This window comes from Myotis brandtii, unplaced genomic scaffold, assembly GCF_000412655.1.
Source record: "Myotis brandtii unplaced genomic scaffold, ASM41265v1 scaffold915, whole genome shotgun sequence".
Taxonomy (NCBI): domain Eukaryota; kingdom Metazoa; phylum Chordata; class Mammalia; order Chiroptera; family Vespertilionidae; genus Myotis; species Myotis brandtii.
The window spans coordinates 2,816,530-2,820,600 of NW_005371769.1; the positions used below are offsets into that span (position 1 = coordinate 2,816,530).

Below are 4,071 nucleotides of genomic sequence, written 5' to 3' on the forward strand. Positions count from 1 at the left end.
GGACGCACTGGGCCTGGAGCTGACGCAGGTCAAGGTGTTCAACGCGGGCGACGACCCCTCGGTGCCCCTGCATGTGCTGTCGCGGCTCGCCATCAACTCGGACCTGTGCTGCAGCCGCCAGGACCTGGAGTTCACCCTGCAGTGTCTGGTGCCTGACTTCCTGCCGCCCATCGAGGCAGCCGACTTCGGTGAGCGCGTGGGGCGGCAGCTCGTGTGCCTGGAGCGGGTTACCTGCTCGGACCTGGGCATCAGCGGCACCGTGCGCGTGCGCAACGTGGCCTTCGAGAAGCAGGTGGCGGTGCGCTACACCTTTTCCGACTGGCGCAGCACCCACGAGGCTGTGGCCAGGTGGCGGGGCCCCGCGGGTTCTGAGGGCACTGAGGACGTCTTCGCCTTTGGCTTCCCAGTGCCACCCTTCCTGCTGGCGCGAGGCTCCCGCGTGCACTTCGCAGTGCGCTACCGCGTGGCCGGCGCTGAGTACTGGGACAACAACGATGGTCGCGACTACAGCCTCACCTGCCGCAACCACGAGCTGCACATGCCCCGAGGGGAGTGCGAGGAGAGCTGGATCCACTTCATCTGAGCCTCGGGCCAGGGACCTGGCGCTCCTGCTCTCAAGCCAACCTGCGGTCACTTCGTAGCTGGGCGCTCACAGAAGAGGCAGCTGCCCTTCCCTGCCCTCCGTCCCCACACCTAAGTCTGACCTCACGTCCTGCTGCAAGGACCCCTGGCAGTGGCCATCCTGCCATCTACTTGAAACGTCTGTGTCAGCTGTAAAATGTAGCCTCCGGTGGCCAGAGGCCTAGCGTGTACCATGCTGGGGACGTGCGGGTGGGTAGGTGCAGGAGTGCTGGGCTCTCTGAGAGGTTCTGACTGGGTTTCTGGGAAAGGCCTGCATCCTCCCGCTAGGAAGGCCTGATTGCTTTTGCATGTGTCCTGATTGGGTCTCTGTAAACATAGGTGTTATTTATTATTGTGATGCTGGGACCTTTGATCCCTAGTGGTTGCCTTCCCGGGAGCATTCTGGATTTAATAAGCTAAAAGAGAAACCAGTGTGTGTATTTGTGCCCCAGTGTGACCCCCATCATGGTTTCTTGAGGCATTCCTGCCCTGGGGCAAGGAAAACCCGAGCTTGCCAATGTTTGTGGACTTCTCACCGTGGAAAACTATTAATAGGCAAGCAGTGTATGCCTATCAGTCATCACAACTGTTCCTGGGAATCCAGGCTGCCCTGGTGAGGCTGTGTCTCCTACATCACAGCTGAGAACGAGGAAAAGCTTAAAATGTTAGCAGACCAGCCTTAGTGTCTCTTCTCACATCTCGCACTTCTCTTGCACCTATTTGATAATTACGTATCCGCATGTTATCAGGCAATTCTGTTTAGGCTTGAAACTACCTAAACAGGATAAGAAACTCTGCCTTAAGTTATTAAAAATTTCAGGCACAACACCCTTTTCAATTACCTTTTTGATGATCAAGATGACTCTTTGTCTTCTTAAGCGTCAGACGATTCCAGCAGTCATCTTTCAGAAGTGAGGATGCCAAGTGGAATTAGAAAGTTTATTCAGCAATAGCCAGAGCACTGGAGGAAAAATAATTCACAAATATTTATACTTTATAATTGTTTTAAATTGTATTTATATATGCCCAGGTTTTATTTTAAATTATATTTATTTATATGTACCTGGTTTTATCAGCTACCTGCCAACTTAATTCTTTGTGCCTTCAGATCAGAGTTTCTAACATTGTTGGGACTTGTTTCCCAGTTTTAAAATGTTAAATGCTTTTCTTTCCTTCTTTCTTTTTTTTCTTTTCTTTTCTTTTTAAAATATCTCCAACCAAGAAGTCAAGGCCATTGTCCCCTGCAGAGTGCCACAATGACTTACTAGTAAAACTCCCAGCAAGGGGCTGGTGATGTCTTTTGGTGCTGAGTGATGGCTTTCTGACAACAGGTGCTAGCTCTGAAGTGTGAAAACCCAGCCAGGGTAGACAAGGCCTCCAAATTGTGGAGTTTAATTATGACACAGTTGAAACCTCTGAGGTAAATTGTGACAGCTGTCACCAATGAATTAACTCTGAATTTTTTAATGCTTGTTGACATTTGTTAAATCAGTATGTAAAGGGCGAGTTTTGCCTTTTAACCAGTTTGTTTTTTACAATGGCAACTTTTGTGTTTTTAAAATTCCAAGAAGAAAAAGGCTTTCTGATCTAGAGGGAGTACTTTCTGATTTAAGAACACTGAATTTTGATTTAAAATATTGTGATTAAGTTGAATAAGCTTTGGCTACTAGCATTTTTCACTTCATTGACTTGCAAGAGAGAGAGAAGTCTGGTTGCATTTCCTGTTGTTTAACAAACTGTCCAATTAGGTCAGCACGCCTGTAAGGGCCCTGGCTGCTATGTCCTTGGCCCCAACCCAGATTGCAAGAAATTATCCAGAGTATTCATGTACGAAGGTTAGAGCTGCCAAATGTATTGTATAAAAGCATGTAGAGAATCTTATAATCCATGTAAAAGTTACTTGCCAAAAGGTTCTAGTCATGGAGTATAAAGTAAATATTATATCTTCAGTATTAAAAGAACCTCAATGTGCCTTTAAAAAACTTAAATGTACTTGCCTAGTTGATAAAGTTCAGCTTAATGAGAACTTTCAGACCTTAAAACACAGTTATATTGCTTAAATGTTAACATTTTGTAGTGGGTTGTGCAATTGTTGGGTTGTCTCCCCAAATATATTTTAATGTCTATCATTTGAAGTGATTTCACCCAAACCTAAAATTAAATTGTATGTGCACAAATTGTTAGCTGGAATGTGTTTTTCTTGTAGTCTCATTGCAGAAACATGTGTTAGAAACTTCTTGTTTAAAAAATTTCATGGTTAAGTCTTATTCTTACCTAAATAGTCAAACTTAGTGCCTTGCCAAAAAAAAAAATTTTTTTTAATTGTATGCTAGTACCTGTTTCCGTAGCACAGTTGTGCATGTCTTTGAGAAACTGAAATACAATCTTTTGTGCCAAGTCACATATGAAGAAAGCTCTAGGGCAGTGGTTCTCAACCAGTGGTTCTCAACTTACCCCAGAACCCAATTTTGATGATGATTGATAGAAAAGAATTTTCATCTAACACTATAATCTAAAAACCTATTTAACAACAAATAAGATTAAAAAGAGTGATTGCCTTTTTTCTTCCTTGTGGTGGTATACTGATGTTTACCAAACAATTCCTATGCTTTTTGTACAAATGAAGCAATAAAAGGAATCTAACTCTTCTCCTCTGCTACAAAGTGGCAAATTGAGAAATCACTACTTATAATTTTTGAAGTGTCTGCTGTATCCATTTCTGCGTGGCTTGTATATTTTACAAAAGCACGATTGCTTTTATCGTTTAAACTGATACTTTAAATGGGAACATTGTAAAAAGCCTGGAATATACTGATGCTCCTGCTCAGTATCAGGCCCAGAGGGGCGAAGCCTAATTTCCCATAGGGGACTTGGGTTCTGCCTAATGAAGGAGGCAGCCGCTCCTGCTTCGAGGAAACCCAGGCAGGAAACCCTCCGGCAGAACAGGACCGTGCTTGGCAGCCTGGCGGGGCGGGGCGGGGCCGGAGGGGGCGTGGCTGTCCGGAGGAGGGGGCGTGGCTGTCCGGAGGAGGGGGCGTGGCCGGCGGAGAGGGAGCAAGACTGACGCAGACTGAGTCTTGGCCGGAAGCCAGGGCTAGGGCGCCGCAGTGAGGCTTTGACGTCCGCGGGGAGTTGGCCCGTGTAGCTCTGCTGCCCTCTGCCGGCCCGCAGCGTGGGACTCTCCAGAGGGCGTGCAACCCAAGCATTCTCGCAGGTTCGCTGGTCCCCCTCGTCTGTGTGGCCCTGACTAGCCCTCCGGGGTGGTTGTGGGGATGGCAGGGGCCCTTGGAGGAAGAGACGGAAGAGAAGCTGAGGTCTCCTCTGGCTGCGCATACCTGAGGAGCAGCCTTCCGGCGAAGACAGCGCCCGGGAGGGGTCAAGGGTCGGGGTTGGGGTCAGGATCAGGACGCTGCAGTCCACTTACTTGAGGCTCAGAGCCACGCCCACCTC

The 4,071-nt window shown here is 47.7% G+C and overlaps 1 protein-coding gene across 1 annotated transcript; it reads left to right on the top strand.

Annotated features, from left to right (window-relative positions):
* Positions 1 to 4: 4 nt before the first annotated feature.
* On the top strand, positions 5 to 2,798 carry LOC102240522 (protein phosphatase 1 regulatory subunit 3D-like; the record flags this gene model as incomplete). Its single annotated transcript, XM_005885622.2, has 1 exon — positions 5 to 2,798. A coding segment is annotated over one exon (579 nt), but the record flags the coding sequence as incomplete, so codon positions are not given.
* Positions 2,799 to 4,071: the final 1,273 nt, after the last annotated feature.